The sequence below is a fragment of the Acomys minous genome (assembly GCF_964271855.1).
Source record: "Acomys minous genome assembly, chromosome: 6".
Lineage (NCBI taxonomy): Eukaryota > Metazoa > Chordata > Mammalia > Rodentia > Muridae > Acomys > Acomys minous.
Genome location: NC_140487.1, coordinates 66,799,797 through 66,822,498, shown reverse-complemented (window position 1 = coordinate 66,822,498; position 22,702 = coordinate 66,799,797). Strand labels below are relative to the sequence as shown.

Sequence of the window (22,702 nt, the reverse complement as noted above, 5' to 3'; positions counted from 1 at the left end):
CAAGACAGGGATTTGTCTTCTACCTTGGAGGTACTGGAGCCCCACGTAGGCTGGGATAGAGTGAGGACTCGAATGCTGCTAGAAGAGGACAAGGCAGTGATCAAGGCAGAGTGGCCTTGCCTAGTGCAGCTCTCGGAAGCCAAGCTCAATTCAGACTTGAGTTCTCCATCTTCTACTGCGATATCTTTATGTGTGTGATGTCACCAGAATGAAGCTGATTGGATGTGCAGCCCCAATCAACTTCTGATCCATCAACCATTTAGCTATCCAGCAGCTCTCTCCACTGTGCTTATGGCTTTCTGAGCCTACTCTAACATGCTGAGTCTTTGCAGAATTCCTTGTTGTTTCTTTATCAGAATTCCTCGCTCTCATTTTTGTGCTTGGTTTATTGCTGGAAAGCATTTAAGAATCATCCTGTATGTTTTCCTTAAAACTGAGTCCTTTCCTGTAACCACAAAGCCCTTCTGCAGAGTTTATGTTAGCCCACGTCCTTCTTGTGTGCTGAGTTCCTCTCTCGTACTTTCCACAATTCCTGTGTTTTTTATTACAATAACCATGACATATGCAGTTCTTATCACTGTCCTCACTATTGTGTCAGCTGTAGAGCCTGGATCCTTAAATACTCAGTTTGTTTTCTGCAGGAATATTTTTAATCAGAAAGAGTTAGCTTTCTATTTCAGAACCCTCAGCCCTCCCTATATTCATGCATCAACATACGTTATAGATATATATGTTATATAAACACATGAGCAGTATATTATATGTTTATAAATACTACACCATTTTCAGAATGCTAACCCAACATTGGAATGGATTGAACACATATTGTAGAGTTCATAATAATTCAGATCAAGCTATTAAACAGGACATTTTTCCTCTGGTATGCTGATTAAGGCCTGGAGTGTGAAATTAAAGAAGCCAAAACATACAGCATCCCTTTCCTGTCAAACATGCTAAGAGTATGTGGACACATTCGTCTCTATAGTACCATCCTTGTGTAAAGTGTTGTTTTAAGGTGGTAGCTAGCGCTGAATATTAACATTATTGGTATCATGCTTAGATACATTTACATGTTATGCAGTGATCAGTTCAGTGTAGTTAGGAGATCTGCTGTTCCAATCCTCTAATATAGTGTGAGGTGGAAAGTCAAGATCTTCACCAGATATTCTGAATTATATGGTCCAGTATTGTTAATTATGATCACTGTCAGCATGCTAGGAAAACACCAAAGTGTCATGCCATATTTTTGTCTTCACATAAAATGGTTTCCTCTGGCCTAGATCTATGATCCTAACCACAATCGATACGAAGTCCCAGTCCCTCTGAACACTCCCAGTGCTCCATCCAGCACCCCTGATGGCCGTCTCTATGATGTCCTCATCAAAAAGAACCCATTTGGGATTGAAGTCCGCCGGAAGAGTACAGGCACTGTAATGTAAGTGGGTCCTGGTCTGACTTCCATTTACCTTTCTTCTAACTATTCCTCACCAGGTCCATTGTCCTTGAAGACAAAGCACCATCCTGTCCGTGTTCAGATCCATGGTGTATCAGCTACTTATCATGGCTGTGGTAAAAAAAAAACATGACCAAGACCACCTATGGAAGAGTTTATTTTAGTTTATAGATGCAGAGGGTTAAACTCTATTATTCTGAAGTGGAGGCAGGCAGGCCTAATTGTGAGCAAGAAACAGAAAGCAAGCTACGAATGGTGAGAGTTTTTGGACTCTAAAGCCTGTCCCCAGTAACATAATTCCTCCAGCAGGGTCGCGACTCCCAATATTTCCTAAATAGTGCCCAATTGGGAACCAAATATTTAAATCCATGGTCTAAGGTGTCTGTCATTCTAACCACCACACATGGGGAGATGCTTTCTGTTGTTAGAGGAAATATTTCATACTCTGAGAGTCATTACTAAGACACTTGCAGGCATGCAGGCATGAGTATTTCCTGAATTCCTTCCTTGCAGATACGGCTCTGGTTATAGACATGTGTGATACTTCTGGTCATGAGAACAGTCTTTAAATTATACTATAAAAAGGAAGTTGACAGAGCATCAACTGCTATGCTGAAGAAATCAGGACAACCAGATTATGTGCTGATTTAGATACTGTGATCTGGGAGGCAAAGCATGGATGCTAGGTGGCTTTAGAGCAGGACCAGCCCTGGAGTTACCACAGGAGGCCATGAGGAGAAGTGAGCAAGCATGAGAGGAGGAGTGTGAGGTGGTGTGAAGTGCTCATAGCACAGTCCTGGGAACGTGGAGGAAGGGGACCAGCAGGGGTCAAGAGCAGAAGGCGTGGTGACTTTGGAGTTGAGAAGATGATAAAGTGATTTGCTTTGCCACTTTGGACAGCACTAAAGGGGAGCAATGATAAATTGTAGGAGAACAAGTCAGGGTGACTTGGGACTGAAGCAGAGGTGACTGTGCTTTTGGCATGTTGTATTTGGGAGGGACTCTAGTATGGATTTTGAAAATGGAGGGCTCTGGGGTCCTCAGGAAGGCAACTTCTAGAAACCACTAGGAAGTTGACTTCCTTCTGCAAATGTTGCTTTTCCTTCTGCAGCTGGGACTCTCAGCTCCTCGGCTTCACCTTCAACGACATGTTCATCCGCATCTCCACCCGCCTGCCCTCCTCATACATCTATGGCTTTGGGGAAACTGAGCACACAACCTTCAAGATAGACCTGAACTGGCACACGTGGGGCATGTTTTCCAGGGATGAGCCCCCGGGGGTAAGGACAGAGTGTTTGTGGCCTGTGTTCTCTCCCCTCATCCACTGTCTGTGCTTCTTCCTTCTGAGCTGCACTTGACAGTCACCTTCTGCTGTTATGTAAGTGGGTCACTCTTAGGCACCTTGTTTCTCCTGTATTCAACTCACTTTATAGAGAAGACTGGACACAATGGAGTAAGCCCATTTATGTTTATGAGGCATTAGTTCTCCTAATGGCTTCTGTTTTCTCCCCTTGACTCTCAGTACAGGAAGAATTCCTATGGCGTCCACCCTTACTACATGGGGCTAGAGGAGGATGGCAACGCCCACGGGGTCCTCCTGATGAACAGCAACGCCATGGGTAGGACATTGCCTTTGCCTGTTGTTCTGTGTTCCAGCCATTCTTTACATAATGTCATAACTTATTTGACCCATCTGCCCGTGATACATTCTCTCAGGGAATTTATTCGTAATAACCACAAACACAGACGCAACAGACTCAAACGAGTTTCTAGTAATGTCGATCAGTGCTTAAAGCCACCTACATCAATACAATTAAATTGAAGCTGCGAGTCAGAACATTCGCATGAGTGAGGTTGATCATTTGTGTAGTTATGGGAAGATGAAAAAAAAAAACACCTAAGACTTTGCAAATGCCTATATACAAAATTGGTGTAATAATAGGAAGATCCCTAGTGGGGGATTTTATTAACAGTACTATTGTCAATAGACACTATTTGTACAAGATGTCATCACTGAAAAAGTTGCAGGAAATACACACTGTTGCTCACTGCGCTATTTTAAAAACTGTTTACGAATCTTAAAATATTGTGAAATAATTTTTTTAAATGTATAACAGTAAAGTTGAGCAAAGAATGACAAAAGATAATAGGAGGACAAGGCACGTCACACTGGAAGCACGCGTGGTGCGAGGACTTTCATGTACCGCCTTCAGTTCCACGTGGGCCCGCTGCAGAGTACCTGCCGTCAGCACACTGCAGTAGAAGGAGAAAATAGTGAGGACTTCAGGGCAGATGCCTCCTCAATGTGAAGATGATGTATCATAGTTGTCTTTCTCTCTCTCTCTCTCTTTTTTTTTTTGGTCTTTTCAGATGTGACTTTCCAGCCCATGCCTGCCCTGACGTACCGCACCACAGGGGGCATTCTGGACTTCTATGTGTTATTGGGCCCAACTCCAGAGCTTGTCACACAGCAATACACAGAGGTAGGAAGGAGGAACTAATCTGATTCTGCAGCACATTTCTTGCCCCACGTCCCATTTTATCCTGCACATTTGATGTTTGAAATCATGCATCCTCACTGCAACTGTCACATGATAACCATAACTGTTTCCTTTCTCAGAGGCAGGGATAGTGTACAATAAAGATCAAAGAGAAATCATCCCTATAGCCATTGAGTTTGTACCTTCTCTATATATTGTAGAAGAGCAGGTGAATTTTCACACAAATGTTCTAGTGACAGCAGTGATGGAGATCTTTGGAGTGGTGATGACATTTACAGTAGGAAGGGTGGTACTTTTGATGGCAGTGGGGGTGGTCTTGCTAGATACAGCACTCACGCTGCGGTGATGGTGATATTGATGACAATGTAGTTGTTGAAGACGATGGGTACAATAATTGCACCGGAGTGAAAGTGATGTTGAGGGTAGAAACAATGGAAGAATTGGTGGTGATGACGGTTGTGATGGTGATCATGGTGGCCATGACTAGGTTATGGTTGTGAGCTATAAGGTATTTTAATGGTCATGATAGTAGTATGATGAAGACTCTGACATATGATGCCAGGGAGTGATGTGGCATTAATTGTACAGTAATTAACAAACACATATGCAAAGCTATTGCCACTATCAGTCATTTGAGATCATGTCATATGCAATTTATCCTTTATAGAGATGCTGTGGTATGGATACTACCAATATCCTTAGTTTGATCTTTCAGATAGTAGCACAAAGAGATTACTTAATTTTGCCCAAGGTCACAGAGCTGGCAGGGCCTGGGCACTATACTCTGAATCTGGCAGGAAGAAATTCAGGAAGAAATCTAGAGAAATACATCAAGGCTATAAGAAGGTTTTCCTTCATAGAAAGGGACTTGAGTCATTTTACACACACACACACACACACACATACACATACACAAGCGCGGGAGAGAGATTTTTTTTAAATATTTAAATTTGTAGATAGTGTAACCTTTGGAAAAATAATTTTATTCTTTATATACACCCTCCACTCAGCCTCTTTTTCTGTTTTCTAGCTAATTGGCCGGCCTGTGATGGTACCTTACTGGTCCCTGGGATTCCAGCTGTGTCGCTATGGATACGCGAATGATACTGAGATTGCCAGCTTGTATGATGAGATGGTGGCTAAGCAGATCCCCTATGTACGTACATGTCATAGTGTATGGCCTCTGTGACCTCAGAGTTAATTCGAATGTCTCTATGTTATGACTTGTTGGATGAGTTCTGGAAGAATACAGAACTTTATCTCACGTCACAGTGATGAACTGATATTACTTTGTCTCCAACAAAGTCACAGCCTCTTAGAACACTTGTGACTCAGGGTGTTACGGAGGCTGGCTCTAAGGCTGGGCCAGGCCAGTTTCTGCTGTGTCATACTTTCATCCATTATCTTAAAAAACATGACTTTGAGACATTGTGACACAATGGTCTTCATAAGAATAAGAAAATTTCCTAACAGTAATTATGTCTAATAAAATGTTGGCCTAAATTCAGTCAGCCCATCATGGATATAGATTTGTCCTCCGTTCCAAAGCTGTTAAAGTGATTCAGCAAATTAATTGATCACCTTCTGGAATGCTGCTTGTGGAATGCAGGAGTCTTAGATTGAGTTTCTAGTGGAAACACACAGAACCAACCATTTTTATTTGAGGACTTGGGATCAAATGCTTAAGGGGGCTCCTATAGCCCACTGTCAGGATTTATTGAATTATACTTAAGTTTTTATACTTGAATGCTGTTCAACTGATGAGACGTGCCTCCTGAAATGTGTAACATAGCAAGTGGGGCTACAACACGCTAACTACAAGTTTTTTTTTGTATGGCCTTTCGGAACCTTTGCAGTGCATGCTGTATGCTGACTATGTATCTAAACTTACTTTCTCTGAAAAAAGAGCCATTGATTCCAGGGGACCACCGCTAACTCCCTCCTCACTTTTTCACAGTGCTTTCTCTTACAGTGTTTATCTTTTCAGTAACACTTCCAGAGAGGCAAAGGCACCATCTATCCTTTTGCTGGTACCATAGACTCTGATTTTTTTTTCTAGAATTTTCTTTCTGAAAATTTTTAGTAGAAATTAGAAAAGCCGTCAGCTATCCCAGGATCCATACCTACCTCATGGGATAGATTGGGTTTGAAATGTTCAAATCAAAATCTGGAGGCTGGACTTTCCCACCAGCAGCTGCTGCATCCTTGTGTCATCCCCAGGATGTGCAGTACTCAGACATCGACTACATGGAGAGGCAGCTGGACTTCACGCTCAGCCCCAAGTTCTCTGGGCTTCCAGCCCTGATCAATCGCATGAAGGACAACGGGATGCGGGTCATCCTTATTCTGGTTAGTCCTGCGTGGGTGTGTAGGCTGTGAATGGCACAGTGCATGGGCTTGTGCTGGGATTGACTTAGGCTGTCTGTCCTTTCCTGTTCTTACAGAGAAATAGAAGGGTAATTAATATAAATGTAATTCTCGGTTGTCAAAGAAACTCTACAGTGCAAATTGAAACTGGAAAATAACACTCCTCTAACCCTTGTCACCACTCTACGTTTTATCTTAATTTTCCTGCCCTGTGCTCTGATTTTAGGACCCAGCGATTTCTGGCAATGAGACAAAGCCCTATCCTGCCTTCACCCGGGGCGTGGCGAATGATGTCTTCATCAGATATCCCAATAATGGAGACATTGTCTGGGGGAAGGTATGGGCTGGGCGGTGATCCATCAACACTCGCCCTGGGCCAGAGTCACTGTTTGTGATTTGGGGGGAGTGTTGATTTTGTGCCTTTTATGTTTGGTTTGTGAAGTTGTGGTTTTCATTTTTTTTTTCAGTGACTGTTGATATTCTTAAGGTCTTTGTGGAATCCATTCTTCTTTAGAGCAATCTTGCCTGACAACTATCACTCCTATACCCAGGGATTATAGTTTCCTAAGAAATTATTCGTGTGGAAAAATTTCCAGGACATTGCTGTTAAATCTTTCTTCTCCACAGGTCTGGCCTGATTACCCTGATATTGTGGTGGACCCCTCTCTAGACTGGGAAAGTCAAGTGGAGGTAAAAGGCATTTGTGGATGCTGGATGTAGTCAGGGTTGCCAGGGAGATGCAGCCTTATCTATAACACCTGATGTGTATACACTGAGGACAGAGACATATAAGGCAGACTCATTTGGGAACAGTGCTTCTCCTGTCAGCTTGAGACCCATTGTTTTATGCGTAACAACTTTGAGTTGTGATGTTGGGATGGTCAAGCTTGGCATTTAAGACTCAGACAGTTCAAGTTTTCTGTCTATGGTTTTCCATGTCACAATGGCAATTTCAAAAGCAAGGGGGTCAGGTGCCACGGGTTACGAACTCCTAACTGGAGGCTAGTTCTAAGAAAGCCATCATTTCTCTGAATAAGATGTTCCTGCCTCTTTAAAAACAGTTTCCGATCTCTGTCCCCGGTTACTGGATCCTTTTCCCTGTGGATCTCCATGTTCACGTACAACCTGCACCACAGCCACACCTTAACCAGGCACTCCCGCTTTCCTCCTGCCCCTGCCACTTTTGACTTTGCTTTTACTTTTATTGGCAGTCCTGTATTATGAATTTGCTTTCTTCTGTGCACAGGCTTTCCAATGTAATAGATCCAGGTAGCCTAGGTTTCAGTCATAATTTTTTTTCTCATCTTCATTTGCATTTGCTGTTTGGATGAATGCATTGGTGGACTGAACTGGCTCAGGAAGTGTTAGGGTCCTCCTCTTGCTAAGATGTTTACCCAGAGCAGAGATGCAGCCTGATCGCTTTTATACAAGTGTTTCCTGATATACCTTAGAATGGTATTCTCAGGGTTTAAGTTGTCTGCCTGCACTTTTAATAATACTTATATTTGTGGGACAGAGATTAAAGCAGAAAGTGCTGCTTGGAAATGAAAGATGGTCCTAGTGTACCAGGCAAGTGCAAGAGTTGAGCTGATGATGAAACCGGCCCATCTGTAGTTCACAAGGCACAGCTGAGGTCTAGAAATCTTGTTAGTGTCAAGGATTAATCATGTAGGTGCCATCAACCTGGGCCCAAGCACAGACATTTTAAATTTAGGTTTTAAACATGAAAAGCCCAGGGTCCCCTTTACTCGCCTATTCCATGCAATGTGGGTGGTTTTCAAATGCTGGGAAGGCGTATCATGTGGGCTTATGCATCTTTAAACATTTTTCTGATAAGTCAAGAAAATTATATTACATGGGCTCTATTAGGACTATCACTATGTACAACTGTGGATGTATAAGAATTCATTGAATTAAGTTCTTAGTAAGTGCCCAGTGCCTGCATAACATATCCATTTACAGTGGACGGCTTGTATTTTACTTTGACAGCAATACCGAGCCTATGTGGCCTTCCCAGACTTTTTCCGTAATTCAACTGCCCTCTGGTGGAAGAAGGAGATTGAAGAACTCTACACCAACCCTGAGAATGCAACAAAGAGCTTGAAGTTTGATGGCCTGTGGATTGTAAGTCTCTGTCTGTCTGTCTGTCTGTCTGTCTGTCTGTCTGTCTGTCTGTATGTCTCTCTCTCTTTCTGTGTGTGTGTGTGTGTGTGTGTGTGTGTGTGTGTGTGTGTGTATGAATTGGCATTAGCAAGTGGATCCTTGGCATTGAGCAAAGTAATGATAATTTCTAGAAAAAGAGTTTAGATACACCACAATGCCAATCATACAATTTAGGATTGTCTTATCTGAAGTTTCTGCTATAAAAACCTCTACAGTAAATAATGAAAATTCCTTAAAACATTGCCCACCCTAAGGGGAAAACCCAAAACATCTAGCCAGTCACACTGAGAATAATTTTTCTTCCTAATTCGAACTTCCTTGGTGGTTTACGATCCTCTCTGGGTTCAAGTATAGAGAAGAGACTGCTGGGTAGGGACTGTGTGATCATTTGTTCCTGAGCTGACAGGATTTAAATCTCTTTAAAAACAAGCCACGATTTTGCTATTCACAGGACATGAATGAACCTTCCAGCTTTGTGAATGGGGCAGTTCCTTCTGGCTGCAGTGAGGCTACTCTGAATCATCCGCCCTACATGCCACGTAAGGACCGCAACCATTGTTGCGCAATGGTTAGAAGCAAGATGCAAATGTTATCCTGACCACCAAGGGTACCGCCATGGAATTATTTTTGATTTAGTTGGGCTTAAGACAAAAACCCATTATTTTTACCTATCTGGAGGTGTTAGAGGATTTCTTGAATTTGTGTAGAAATCACTAACCTGTGGTGCAGAATTTCTTTTCCCTCCAATATGTCTAACCAGGTGGGCTCCTCTCTGCACGGAGCCCACTTTGGACTTTGGAGTTATACCTGTCTATAGCTTGGCTCCATATACTATAACTTTTCTGAGTTGTGTGGCCTTCCAGAGTCACCACCAAATCTAAGTTTTTTTAAACTGTAAGAGGCAGACTACACCACCAACTCATAGAAATATAATAAGTAAAATACGAAATCACTTGTATATTAAAACTCATAGGAATGGAAGAATGGTGCATCAGTTAAGAGTGAATACTGTCTTAATGGAAGACTCATGTCAGGTGGCTCAAAACCAAGCCACTGAAAGCTGCAACTCCAGAGTTGTTTTTCAGATGCCTTCTTCTGGTCTCAGCAGGCAACCTCCGTCTGTGTCACACATACATACATGCGCGCATGCATGTATGCACACACAAATGCTTATACACATGCGCACACAGAGGTATAGAGTAAATAATAGTAAATCTTTTAGCAATGCTTATATCAGGACCTGCCCTATAGTGAATATTTGACAACCCGTATTCCTCCAAACTTCCATTTTCTTTGGTGAATTTGATGTTGAAAGTCTTCAGTTGCCTTACTCCCTAGAGAAGTCCAATGTCTTCATGCCCTGGGAAGGGGAGTGGGAGCCAGGCAGAGGCCGTTAGCCTCAACATCTCATAAGAGGAGGTCAAGAATTAAGAGCCAAGGATGGTATTCATTGACTTTCCTCATCTTCCTCAGATTTGGAAGGCAGGGACAGGGGCCTGAGCAGCAAGACTCTGTGCATGGAGAGCGAGCAGATCCTTCCAGATGGCTCCCGGGTGCGGCACTATGATGTGCACAGCCTGTACGGGTGGTCCCAGACCAGACCCACCTACGAGTGAGTGGGCCTCTCCTTTCTCCTGTTGATGGAATCTGGAGGGACAGTCAATGATGGATTTCTCTATCCTAATTTGACTTTTATTTTCCATACTATTGGCCAAAGAGTAATTTAACTGTAACTTTGCGCTTATAATGAAGAGGTAAGATTTAAACAATGAACTATAAGATCAGTTGGAAACAGTGCTGGTGAGGACCCACTCCTATTGGGACCCACTAGGTCACTACACAGTGTAGCCAGTGTAGTGATACTGTAAGAAGTAGCTTTACTTCGAAGAGATAAAACAGGAGAGTGAGGGCTAAAACTTTTTATATGTCTGATATTTTATTTTCCTTCGTTTCTTAATTTTTCTGGACATTTTAAAAGATAGCCAATGCTTCTTTTATTGGATAACCCCATGTCATGTACTCAAAATGTATAGTATTAATTGATTTATGGAAAACTTAGGAAAGGAGTTTTTATTCTTCCTTCTCAGATATGGAAAACCAAATATTGGGTAAGAAACTAAGAACCATTGTTATAGGCCTACCATTTGGTGACAAGCTGTGGGTTGTTCGCATGATGAGTTTTGTTGTTGTTTGTTTGTTTTTGTTTTTGTAAATGATGAAAAGGAGTACTCTGACATTATTATTCCCATCACCAGCAGAAGCCTCCCAAATCAGATTTCCAGATTCTCTCCAATAATGCAGCAAATATTTGGGATCATACTTTAAGCACAAGGGCATGGAAGGTTTTTCCCTAGCTCTGTCTTTCCATGCCTTTCTTCAGTATACCTCCTTGTGTCCCAACCAGAGCCATGCAGGAGGTGACAGGAGAGAGGGGGATCGTCATCACCCGCTCCACATTCCCCTCCTCTGGACGCTGGGGAGGACACTGGCTGGGAGACAACACAGCAGCCTGGGACCAGCTGGGGAAGTCCATCATCGGTGTGTGGGCTGTGCCCAGGGGCTTCTGCAGACAGGGGTGGGAGCAGGACCCTTGGTGAAGGGGAGGAGGAGGAGAAGGCACAGGGCAAGTGCCTGTCCTGAGCCTGCTGCACCTCTCATTGCAGGCATGATGGAGTTCAGCCTCTTTGGCATTTCCTATGTAAGTGTCCTGGGTTTGCTCCTCCCCCGACCCCAGGAAGGGGGCAGGGTCTCTCAGAAGGCAGCAAGAGCTCACCTTGTTCCTTGTTGTTTCAGACTGGGGCAGACATCTGTGGGTTCTTTCAAGATGCTGAGTATGAGATGTGTGTTCGCTGGATGCAGCTGGGTGCCTTTTACCCCTTCTCCAGGAACCACAACACCATTGGGACCAGGGTAAGAAGTCAGGATTCTCACCTGCATGATGTCACCGGACATGCTACCTCAGTTTCTGAGAGCCTTCCTGCTGACTGTCTTCTCTGAGACAGCTTCAAGGCTGTTAAGCCTTCTTCTTATAAACTATATTCCTTAATATTATTTTTGCTGACTTTGTTTGCTTAGAAACTATATCCCACTATATCTCATGAACAACATCTTCAGGGTTTTAAATTTTTTTCTGAGAAAAAATGGCTTATTTTTCTCAGTCCATTATGAATATTCTGGAAGTCTTATCCATTATTTTATGTATTATATGACATGTTATCACATGTTAGTGGTGTTCTGGTTAGCCTTGGATGACCCTTTTGAGTTCTTGGGTGTCTCAGGTGGGCTTGGAACACTTTTCTCATTCTGCTTTAGAGACAAGACCCTGTATCCTGGGATAAAGCCTTTGAGGATATTTCCAGAAGTGTGCTGCAGACCAGATACACCCTGTTACCGTACCTCTACACCTTGATGTACCAGGCCCACATGGACGGCAGCACAGTTGTGCGGCCTCTTCTCCATGAGTGAGTGTCCAGCGGGAATCTTGTTGTCCAATAGAAATTTTACCTATCATAGGGTAGAAATGGATCCAAATAGTTTTTTTCCACATTGAATCCGTATGTCCCCTTTGGCATGCACATCCCAGACAGTATCTTTATCACTGCTTCTAATGTAGTATCATACAAACGCTTGTGTTGGAAGTCAGGTATTTACTGAATCATGCAATGGAACTACCCAGCACAACAAGATTTCTGTTGTATGGCCCTACAACAAAGACTTTCTTGTTTGGAGTAGAGGTTTTGTTATGTGGCCCCTGACCAGAACCTGTTCATGTAAACAAAGAGGACATTCCAGGGAGAGAGGGCAAGTAACAGGGTAGTCTTGCTCTACAGCGAGGAAATGGAAGGCGCTGTGTTGATAGCGTGTTTCTAAAGTTTGAAGGATACAACGTGTAGGCAATTGCTCTATGTGATCCTGTCAGTCTCCTGATGTATACAGAAGGCAGAGGTGTAGCTGGATTTCTGGCTTCTGAACTGGAAGACTTCTTCAGGGACCTGTTCCGAGGCTCCTCTGGAGTCTGATTGGTGCCTTCATTTCCCCTTCAGGTTCCTGTCAGATAGGCAGACCTGGGATATAGACAAGCAGTTCCTCCTGGGTCCAGCCTTCCTGGTCAGCCCTGTGCTGGAGCCTGTGAGTATGGAGACCCTGGGGGTTACGGATTCTACTCAGGGACTGGAAGGCTTGGGTGACACAGATTTGGTGTGAGTGGGACCTTGAGTCATGATTTTTTCCTTCTTACTTTACATTTCTATCTTTTGATTCTTCTGAGACAAATCCCATCTCTTAGGTGTTTTCTGTTTAACTCTTTGATGGAAGCCGAACAATTCTAGTTTACAGGAGAGAAGAGACAGCCTTGTCATGTGTTTAAGGACGTAATCATTTCTCTGTGAGCTAACCTGAAGCATGCAGGGTCAAGTGCAGGACATTGAACAATTTCTAACTTTCTGTTATTCTTCATTGAAATTAACCGGAGCACTATTTGCAGTAGTGTGTATCGCCTTATTTTTTTCTTTAATTATTTCTCCTAATTTTGAGGTTATAATATAACCCCTCCCTTTGTGTCATCTTTTGATAATAGTAAGTTTCACCCTTCCTTCTATATATGATCTTGAAGCCTGGAATTAATTTATTTGCTCTGTGTATAATGTTTTTAATGAAGTGAAGAGATAATTAACAAACCTTGCATCTTTTTAAGCCTGCATAATTTTTTCTCTATAATCAACTTTGCCTATTCATTTTTAAAGAGAGGTGACGAATGCATCCATACGGGAAATGTTTTTTTGGTTTTTTTCTCCAAAGTCCTACAACCTGAAGGGCTTTGTGAAAGCACTAATTTTTGGGAGGCTAATTTCTGTTGTTGGAAAAGGAGCATAATTATTGACACCATAAGAAAGATGAAGCAATTCTGTCCAGTTCTCTTAGCTTTGTAATTATTTTAGCTCCTCATCAATGTATATTGGCTACTGTGTTTTAGATAGCTGAGTCCACTGCCCACTTTCTTCGTATTTTATTTCAGAATGCCAGAAGTGTCGATGCATATTTCCCTAAAGGCCACTGGTATGATTATTACACGGTAAGTTTTTCCTTATATTTATACAGTCCAGGAAGTGGTAACATACAGAGTATCAGCATCTGATAGGTATCAAGGTTAATGACACTTCTGGAAATCACCTTTTGTGGTCTTGGAGGGCTACTTTGCTCTTTGTGGCTTCATTTCATAACTGGCCACAACCAATCATGCAAGCACTCTGCAATGACACACAGTGCCTGTGTGCCAGCCTTCCTAGGAGTCTTCTTTAAGTGTCAGTCTATAGCTTTGTCTCAATGACATCATAGTGGTGAGACACCAGAAAACTCTTACAAGCACTTTATTGTAGAGGTCTTTTGCTCCCTATATTTTGCTAAAAGCTGACTCTCTGGGTCTGGAGACTTGGCCCAACATGGAAAAGTGCTAGCATAGAGGCCTGGTGACTGGGGCTTCATTATCAGATCCCTGAAGCAACAGGAGTGGAACAACTCCCAAGACTACTTACTACTCTGATGTGCATGCACACCCTGGATGAAGAAGAGCAGAATGGATTCCCTCCTCTTCTCTTTCCTGGGAGCACGTAGTCACTCCTCCATGTTCTTTGTTATTGGCTCATTCTGTCTTTAGGGTAGGGATGTTCTGGAGCCTTCTTATTAGACAATTGGCCATTCAAATTACCTTCATATTGCCTGAGTTTGAGTGTGTCTGTTAACTGCCTTATACCCTAACCATGAGATCTTCTTGGCATATTGGTGGTGTCTGATATAAATCCTGGACTAGGGTTAAGTAGGGAGAAGTCCAGGATCCACAATTTAAGGAATTCCTGGACTGTAAGGCTGGCCCTCCCTTTACAGGGCCTTGACAGCATAGACCACCTTAATGCTTGCACCCTAGGCATCTTGCTATCCTGTTCTAATGCTCACCCTGCTCAGTAAAATGCTTTCTATTGAGCACTAGGTGTAGGAATATGAACACACAGCCTTATGAAGTTCAGCATGTATTAGGTAGCTTATGTTTGTTTGCCTTAGGTACTGGCATGTAAGTAATTGAATTTATGTCCCACATTTTAAAAGTGAAGAATGAAGGCTGATGAGGAAAAGTTTCCTGGATTGGTTAATTTCACTAATGGTGTTTACCTAGAAGGTAGTTTCAGATAAAGGGGAGGTTACTGAAATCACCTTTAAAGATAAAGTTAATTGAGCAGACATTTCAGGGAGAAGCAAAAATATTTAAAGTGATGTTTAATTGAAACAAGGATTAAATGGTTGGAGTCATTGAGAAAATGTTGTCTTAACTATTCTACACAGGCTGCGTATACTTAGTGCCATCATCTTTTTAAAAAGGAGGGATAGCTAAACAGTTATGTCACCTATTTTTATATTTAATGTTGTATTGGAATACAGCCAGACACAACATATATGAACACCTGTCATCTCTAAAGCAACAGTGTTCAAATACTTAGCAGATGTCATGGTCACTGTGGGATGGGGTAATGGGGCTGCTAGTGGCCTCTAGGGAACAGACACCACCACTGTTGCTCTACATCAAAAATCATGGGGTAGCCTCAAGAGAAGGAATTATCTATTACAAAATACCAGTGGAACCAATACCAAGGGGAAAGAAGCCCTGCTTCATTTGAGACAGTGTTGGACTGTTTGAAGCTCTGCATTGGGTCAGTCTGACCCTCACATAAAAGATACAAGATTTAGAGAGAGAGAGAGAAAGAGAGAGAGAGAGAAAGAGAGAGAGAAAGAGAGAGAGAGAGAGAGAGAGAGAGAGAGAGAGAGAAAGAGAGAGAGACAGAGAGAGACAGACAGAGAGAGAGAGAGACAGAGACAGAGACAGAAACAGAGACAGAAACAGAGACAGAGACAGAGAGACAGAGACAGAGAGACAGAGAGAGACAGAGAGACAGAGAGAGAGACAGAGAGAGAAAGAAAGAGAAAGAAGAGATAAAAGTGTTGGTGAGGGAAGCTAAAGTTGGGAATATTCTGATAAGGATATGTAAGCAATCCAATTTCCTTGGAAATTTTCTATGAAGCAGGAGTCAGAAGTGTGTTAGTGACCTGACAGATGTATGAGTGAGAGTGACAAGAAATGGACAGTCATTGGCCTCTTAAGAGAAGGTCTAGTCATGCCCTTGAAGACAATGTTTCCTAAGAAGGAGTGGCAACATTTCCCAATGTCACCTCCCCAGCTTAGAGACTCAGTGTAGAGTAAGAATGCTTGGGATTCACATGGGGACCTCATCCAGTATGTGTTGTTGCCCTCCTCCAACTCTCCCCCCAAAACAGGTATTCTCACAGGATCGTAAAGCTTTAAATACATCAGCTGTAACACAGCAGAGCAGTTTGTTCAGGGTCTGCTGGGTACACTGTTCAGGGAGGTGTGCGCGTTTTCCCTCATCCTCACGTTTCCTGCTTCAGGGTGCAGATATCAATTCAACAGGACAGTGGGAAACCTTGCCGGCCCCTATTGAACACATTAATCTTCATGTACGAGGGGGTTACATCTTGCCATGGCAACAACACGCCCTGAACACAAACTTCAGGTGAGTTACAGGAGTAGGAGTGGGACTCTGTTTTGCATACAGGTGAGCTCATTCTTGTTTAATGAAAGCCACGTTTACATCAAGAATGACTCCCAAGGCCAAATTAGTTTTTCGACATACATTCTTCTGTTCAATGTGTGTGTGTGTGTGTGTGTGTGTGTGTGTGTGTGTGTGTGTGTGTGTGTTTGTGCGATCACACTCTGTTTTTGGATTTTTCTTGTCCTCATCTTTAGAAAGTGGACTGAGAGCTTATAATCCTGATTAATTTTCAGAGCTCTTCCCTGTTCCGCTTTAAACCCTTTCAGTTTTCAGGACACTGGCGGCTCTGCAGTCATCCCCCAGGCTTTTTCCCATGGCTGCTGAAACTTTAGTTTCAAAAGCCTTACATCTTGAGAAAACTCCATTCTGGTCAATGGTTACCCTCCTGCTCTGGTCTGACTGTCTGTCCCACATTCACTGCTCTTGTTGTCCCCTTTGTTTTCATTTCTGGAGCAGCATCTATGGTATGTCCTTCTAAAACATCAGTTTCCCACTTTTGCCCCAACCACACAGAGCCCTTTCTTTGTTGTGACACAAAATGGAGTTCAAGAGTACAAACTCCAGTGGTCCAGTATGTCACTTTCTCTCGATAACATTTGGCTTCAAAATTGTAGCATTAACTTCTACTAAAGAGTTTCACATAGATGCCAGTGTTTTACTGAACTAAGTAGTGCATTTATTTACAACAGACAAGGATTTGTTAGGAGGGTGGAACCCGATTTTTTTCTCTGAATAGCTCTTACTGCTTTAGTTACTCAAGTTGAAGACTTTTATGAAAAGCTGTATGATCCAATGCCAATTTGTCTTTCCCTTTTTCTTTTCAGCTACAGGCCATTCTGTGCACTCATATGAATTTATTTTGCAAAGATGAAAATTTTGTTTTTCCCCATTCTTGAAATCTAGTATCTTCCATTAGTGAGTCTATGTACTGCTGTCCCAGTGTGTTTTCAAATTGAGTACCCACACTTTATACAGTGTCTTATTAAGCATGTAGACGAGCTGTGCCCCAAGCATGACACTATGAAAATATAACCAAGTCACTGACTGAATTTGGGCATCTTCTCCCATTCTCTTTTATGCTGGGTCAGTCTGTAAAGTATTCCTAGTCAAGTTCTTTAGCATCCTTATCTCCTAGTTCGTTCATCTCTCAATTTTCTACTAATTTGTCTATTATAATTCACCTATATTAATTATACAAATGATTCTATATGTACTACATTGATCATGTCTATCCACTGTGTGTTTATGGCCATTAAAAAAAATCTGCCTCCATACCTCAACCTTGGTACCCATCTCAGGCTCTAGAAGTTCCTCTTCAATTTGTCAAGTTATTTTTGTTGTTGATGTTGTTTGTCTGTTGCCAGTTTTCATTGATAGTAGAAAATCTGAAATTGTAACATTCTGTGTCGTCTTCTTTTGCTTAGCACGGAATCGGTCATGTATAGGTTTTCTCGGCATCTCGTGATTTTTTAGCTCACTGTTTGTATTCCTGTGTTGTTTCTTTGCCTTCTATGTGTTGTTTACTCCCTTGGAAGCCTAACAGTGCTTTACATAGTAGCATGTTTTATATACTTTTGTATTCAGATACTCCAAATTATTCATCATACTTCTGGAAGTGGCACTCTGTACTTTCATACTTCATCTCTGGTTTTGTTGTTTGGCAAGTATGTTGAAGGTGTCTTATAATAATACTTAGGCTTTGTGAGGATTCATGTTTATATTTCCTGGCATTTTAACAGTGAAAACTCAATCCATAACATACAAAGGAAAGCAGCTGATTTTTGTTGCTGTGTGTGGTTGTGTAATGGAAGGTTTGCCTGAGACATATGAGAGCATATGGAACATATGGAGCGTATGAGGAGCAAGCATGTAGCTGCTGTTTGAGGGGTTTTTCTCCCAGAAAAATAGCAATCTTTAAATTAAGTTAAGTTAGTCGGGCAGGCATAGTGCTATATATTAGAATTAGCATCTGTAAGGGAAGAGGCATTGGGTCATGAGTTCACTACTAGCATGGACCAGGCAGCCAGTTCTATGCTAGTCTGAGCTGACTGGCTCAAATATAGGCAAATGATTCCAAACGAATTAGAGTTGCCATTATATAGATAAGCTATATTTTATGTTTCTGAGTAAAAATTTCCTTAGCAGAGAAAGCATCCCTACTGTGCAGCAGCTGAAACTGTGCTTATAGTATGGTCCTTTCAGCAACCTGGCCAGGGCATCGCTGTCTGAGACCCCCTCCTATTCTCGCAGTTTGCATTCTGCATGTCAGTGCAGCCGCAGCACTCACTGGAGCTGATATACTGATTGTGATGCTCACGCACTGGCTTCCTGTCTGCACATCTGTTGCTGAGGTTTGGGATATTTTTATCTTGTGAGAGTGAAACTGAAGGAGAAAGTGTCTCCTGGTATTCTTCCCTCTGTCTCTGAAGGAAAGAATTCATTTGTGACTAGTACCTTTATCTGTTGGCACCCATATTGGTGTCAACATTTTCCAAAAATTCTTTGAGAGCTAAGGATGTGGACCTTATGTGAATCTGTTCCCCACAGCCGGAAGAACCCTCTTGGTCTTATCATTGCCCCGGATGAGAACAAAGAAGCAAGAGGAGAGCTGTTCTGGGATGATGGGCAGACAAAGGGTGAGAGGGCGTGGCCACTGCAGAGATGCATCAGACTCTGTCCCTTCACTCCTGTGTGTCCTCCAGCTGTGGGTGAAATCTCACCAGGCATCCTAGCTACAGCATTCCAGAGACAACATCTGCTCTGGTTGTACTGGCTGGAGGCCATGAAAAATGAACCACAGATGGAGGGAGAGTATCTCTCTGTCTTTGTCTCTGTCTCTCTGTCTCTTTCCTTCTGAATAATCTCTTTGTCAGTATTGTCTAGCTGGCTTTCACTTCATTGTTAAAAGACACCTGAAAGGAAAGACACATTTACATGACTGTTCTGTATTTCACCTTCACTGTAAACATCTCCCCACCTCCCAAGTCTTTGCGGGGGGGGGGGGGGCTGTTAATGATATGTCACAAGAGGCAGCTAGCACTTACATTCCTGATTATAAGCATTTAGCTTCGGTGTAGTTTTCCTCTTTCCTTCCTTCCTTCCTTCCTTCCTTCCTTCCTTCCTTCCCTTTTTCTTCCTTTCTTTTTTTTCTTCCGAAATTCCTTATTTTCTTTCATCTCCACTGTCCTAACAGTTCTCATGACTCTAACTTGGGGAATAGAGTCTCATCAGATCATTGCCTTGGGAGCACTGTAAAGGATCCTTCCATGCTTACAGAATTAAAGAGAAGACAAATATGTGGTCACGCAGACTCTGCACACACACAGGCATTGTACACTAGTTACCATAATGTTAACTGATGCTTCCATAGCCACTAATGGCAGTATTGGCTCTATAGTCCCTGAACAGATTTTCCCAATTTACCCTCCTATCTGCCCCCTGAGAACTACTGTTCCATCCTCTGTTTATGAGTCCAACTATTTAGCCTCTGTCCAAACAGAGCTCATGAACTTCTTCTCTTTTATTGCCTTTCCTACTTCTCCTACTGTAATATGATTCATATTCATCTCTGCTCTCACAATGCAGAGCGTCCTTCCTTTTTAATACTAAAGACTAAATCCTTGTATATATGCACTGTAATTCCTTTAATCATTCATCTGATGATAGATATGTTTATTGTTTCACCATACTGGCTAGTTTGAAAAAAATATAAACAGATTAAACATAAAATTCATAGGTAGGAATATAGGAGAAAGTTTCTTTGACATTGGGCAATTTAAATTGTGCTTTTAAATATGACACCAAAGATAAAAAACAACAAATCATAAAGTAATTTACATAGCCATATGGGAGAAGAGCATAGAAACGTCACATATTGAACATACAACTACCATAGAGCACGGAGGTCACACGTCTAGGTATGGACCATCAAAAAAGGAATGAAAACAGTCTTTCACAGAGATATGTGGCCCCTCACGTCCACTGTGGTGTTACCTGTAATAGCAAAGATCCAGGAGCTACCAAAGTGTCAAATGAAGGAATGAGCACAGAAGTTGTGATACACAGATCTAGTGACGCGCTCTTCAGTCAGGAAAAGAGAGGAGTCAGTTTTAAGGAGAAGAGGGTGAAACTTGTCTTCTGTGGACACCAGACCATCTGACATCTCTTTCTTTTTTCAGATACTGTAGCCAAAAACACTTACCTTTTCAGTGAATTTTCTGTCACCCAGGTGAGTAACATATTTTTATGACTATTGTGCGGGATTTTTGTCTGAAAATATGATATATGTTCTGTAGTTGTAATTTAATTATCAACATTTAACAGGGGTGAGTAATTGCTACTTATGACGTAATTCATAATAATTATATCTGCTATTTTATCAACAAGAGACAACAGAAATAATAAAGAAAATCATCTGATGTTGTAAAAGACATTCTATCAAAAGTCAGTTTCTTTCCCTGACTCTTTCCACTGACATTGTAAAAATATATTTCACCCTCATTAGCATGCAACAGTAGAGAAAGTTGAGAGGCCTTCAGAGCAGCTTGAGGGTTTAGTCTATTAAGGGGTGTTTGAGGGCCTAGGGAACCCACATGTTCATAGTTTGTTCATAATCCTTCTTGATGTGTTTCAGAACCGTTTGGATGTGACCATCTCAAATCCAAACTACAGGGATCCCAATAACCTGGCATTCCAGGAAATTAAAATCCTTGGGACACAGGCAATTTACAATGTTAGAGTGAAACAGAATGGTGTCCTTGTCCAAATGTCTCCTCAAGTCAGTTACAATTCAAACCTGAAGGTAAGAATTTACTCTGTGATAAAGGTTTTCACACACCTCCATGGTATCACACTTAAAGTGTTTAAATTGCTTTTATTTCTTTAATTTTAATAGTTTTCCTGTTTAAAACTGTATTAGGCATAGTATATTTTTCTAACATATATATTTGCAAAAATATTTTGTTAAAAATATAAACTGATTGTGCCACTAACTAACTTAGATGGCGATTAGAAAGTGGTAATCTGGCAGATATAATGAGTCTGAACCTTTCTTTATGACCTCTGTTCCATTCTTCCAGCTCTTTAGCATTGTGCACAGCCTTTCCCTAGACAACTGACCTTTCCACTAAAAAGCAGATGGATCACACTTGACATTTCCTCACCATGTTACATACATTATGCAATTATAAAGGATTATGTGGCTGGTTGTGTCTATGGCAAAGGGTAAGACAGCTGAAGGACACATATGTTAAAACAAAACAAAACAAACAAACAAACAAACAAACAAAAACCCCAAGCTTTGTTCATGATAGAAAATAAGGAAGTTAACATATCACCAAAGGAAGGAACTCTTTATTGTTTGACTCAGGGTGCTGAGAGATACAATTTGCATATAAAAATATGAAATTGTGAAGAAGGAGTCTAAACTAACATTTGTGAAATACTATTTTGATATTATTTGATGTCAGAAGCTTAGTAGAGCAGTTAGTTGAGGCCAGTTTTCTGAAGAAGGCATGGATGACAATGACTTTGAAAGACAAAGTTCCGTGGAGATAGAGAGCTGGCTCGACAGTTAATAGCACTGGCTGCTCTTCTAGAGGTCCCAGTTTTATTCTCAGCATCCACATGTTGGCTCCCAAATATCTCCAACTCCAGTTCAATGGGATACAATGCCATATCTGGCCTCCACATATAATGTACAAACATGCATGCAGGCAAAATAGCCACAAACATAGAATAAGGTTGGATCCATAAGTTTTATGTGACAAGAAGTCTTAGATGGTAAACAGTTGAAAGGGGTTCTTTTCTGTAATTAAAAGTTCAAAGTTGAAAACTTGCTGGTGTTGCTTCAGAGGGTGAACTTTTTCAGAACTTAGGTCTATCTTGTCTACTGACTCGAAATAGCTGCTTGGATCTAGTCACAATGTCTTTATTCTAAGAAAGAAGAAAAAAGAAAACAAAAAAAGAAAAGAAAGTGACTAGGTAGAAAAGGAGCAAGGCAGAGATAACACTGAAGATGTAGGTCCTTCTATCAAGAAAGAAATCCTGGCCCAGCAAGTGAACCCACATTTACATTTATGGCCCTGGTTATGCTAGCACCCTTAAATGTCCAGATTTTATTTGGTAGAATCTGTTATTCAACCCTGAAATACCAAGAGAGATAAGCACATTTTATACAGATAAAGTAGCTAATAATGTATTTCAGAAAGGACCCTGTTTTCCCAGAGGGCTCTTGCTTGTCTTGGTAATACTCTCTAAGGTGAGCTGTCAGAACAGGCCAGTCAAAGGGTTCAGAAGTCTTACATTATCAATCTCTAACTCCACACATAGCCTAGGATGTTGGAAATTGAAGAATATATAAGGATATTTAGAATTCCCCAGTCTTAACATTTAATGGATATATCTAATATAAAAAGTTAAGATAACATCTGTAAGATTCCAGAGAACACTAGAACTACAACCCAAGTCATATTACTCGTATTGTTTATTCTATAGGCACTCCATACCAAAAGGGAAGATGATGAGCAAAATCTATTTCTTACAAAATAAAGAGTGGTAAAGTGGTTCAAGGAGGGAATAAAATATAATTTAATCACAACAGA

The 22,702-nt window shown here is 41.6% G+C and overlaps 1 protein-coding gene across 2 annotated transcripts in view; it reads left to right on the top strand.

The window, feature by feature from the left end:
- MGAM (maltase-glucoamylase) overlaps positions 1-22,702 on the top strand; it is a 203,059-nt gene that overhangs the window by 42,243 nt on the left and 138,114 nt on the right. For both annotated transcript variants that reach the window (XM_084785810.1, XM_084785811.1), the window contains exons 27-47: positions 1,281-1,435; positions 2,565-2,733; positions 2,976-3,072; positions 3,824-3,936; positions 4,985-5,110; positions 6,175-6,303; positions 6,548-6,658; positions 6,949-7,011; positions 8,311-8,445; positions 8,936-9,023; positions 9,958-10,096; positions 10,889-11,022; positions 11,148-11,182; positions 11,278-11,394; positions 11,797-11,945; positions 12,528-12,612; positions 13,499-13,555; positions 15,937-16,061; positions 18,648-18,736; positions 20,279-20,328; positions 20,734-20,901. In XM_084785810.1, coding sequence (XP_084641936.1) covers positions 1,281-1,435; positions 2,565-2,733; positions 2,976-3,072; positions 3,824-3,936; positions 4,985-5,110; positions 6,175-6,303; positions 6,548-6,658; positions 6,949-7,011; positions 8,311-8,445; positions 8,936-9,023; positions 9,958-10,096; positions 10,889-11,022; positions 11,148-11,182; positions 11,278-11,394; positions 11,797-11,945; positions 12,528-12,612; positions 13,499-13,555; positions 15,937-16,061; positions 18,648-18,736; positions 20,279-20,328; positions 20,734-20,901 — 2,334 coding nt within the window. The remainder of the gene's footprint in view (positions 1-1,280; positions 1,436-2,564; positions 2,734-2,975; positions 3,073-3,823; positions 3,937-4,984; positions 5,111-6,174; positions 6,304-6,547; positions 6,659-6,948; positions 7,012-8,310; positions 8,446-8,935; positions 9,024-9,957; positions 10,097-10,888; positions 11,023-11,147; positions 11,183-11,277; positions 11,395-11,796; positions 11,946-12,527; positions 12,613-13,498; positions 13,556-15,936; positions 16,062-18,647; positions 18,737-20,278; positions 20,329-20,733; positions 20,902-22,702) is intronic.